Consider the following 995-nt stretch of genomic DNA (forward strand, 5'->3'; position numbering starts at 1 on the left):
AAAAAAAAAAAAAAAAAAAAAGTCAAACAACGTTTGGTGGCTCACGCCTGTAATCCCAGCACTGTGGGAGGCCGAGGCGGGAGGACTGCTTGAGCCTAGGAGTTCGAGACCAGCCTGGGCAACATAGCAAGACTTCATCTCTACAATAAATACAAAAATCAGCCGGGTGTGGTGGTGCGTGCCTGTAGTCCCAGCTACTCTGGAGGCTGAGGTGGGAGGATCGCCTGAGCCCAGCAGGTCGAGGCTGCGGTGGCCACGAGCGTGCCTCTGCACTCCTGCCTGGGCAACAGAGTGAGACTCCAACTCAAAAAACAAAAGCAAAAAAAAGTAGGCTGCAATACACCGAAGTGACTTCCCGTCCGTGGTTTGGGGACCGCCCTACATGGCAGCACCCTGCCTGATTCCCTCCGTGCTCTGTGCACTTTCCCCCGGGAGGTGCCATTCTCCGAATCGCAGAGGAGGAAGCCGAGGCCCAGCAAAGCGAGTCATCAGCCTCGAGGGGGCATCTGAATGAGGCGGGGGAGGTCCAGGCCTGCAGCTGGGGGTCCACACCGCCCCGCACCCCTCCCATCCCCATCAAGGCACCTGGCACCCCAGGGGGAGCATGACTCTCGGCGCCCGGGTATGTCGCCCCCTCAGACAGGAGTCCCTCGAGGGAACAGGTGGGAAGGACAGCTTGACGCGGCGGCCCTGGGCCTTCTCTGCGTTAGCATCAAAGTCCTGCAGCCTGGAGCCCCAGTCCCAGGCGACCTGGGGTGGTCGGTCCCCCGCCCACCCGGCCCCGGGCCGCTCCTCCCGGCTCACCGCTGCCGGAACTCCTGGAAGAGGATGCGGTTGGGGAAGCCCTGGCGACAGATGCGGATGCCCTCCAGGACGCCGTTGCAGCGGAGCTGGTCCAGCACCAGCCGCGGCTCCAGCTTCCCGGCCTGGGGAGGGCGGGCGACACGCGGGTCAGCGGCGGCCACCAGGGGGCGCCGCGCACGGGCCGAGAGGCC

The 995-nt window shown here is 64.0% G+C and overlaps 1 protein-coding gene across 1 annotated transcript in view; it reads right to left on the reverse strand.

Annotated features, from left to right (window-relative positions):
* LOC103252352 (myosin-14) overlaps positions 1 to 995 on the reverse strand; it is a gene marked incomplete at its 3' end in the record, with an annotated part of 57958 nt that overhangs the window by 42352 nt on the left and 14611 nt on the right. The window contains exons 8-9 of the mRNA XM_021709054.1: positions 805 to 926; positions 586 to 727 (exon numbers count right to left, since the gene is read on the reverse strand). Coding sequence (XP_021564729.1) covers positions 586 to 727; positions 805 to 926 — 264 coding nt within the window. The remainder of the gene's footprint in view (positions 1 to 585; positions 728 to 804; positions 927 to 995) is intronic.

Source organism: Carlito syrichta, unplaced genomic scaffold (assembly GCF_000164805.1).
Source record: "Carlito syrichta isolate Samal-C Ts95f unplaced genomic scaffold, Tarsius_syrichta-2.0.1 Scaffold155075, whole genome shotgun sequence".
NCBI lineage: Eukaryota > Metazoa > Chordata > Mammalia > Primates > Tarsiidae > Carlito > Carlito syrichta.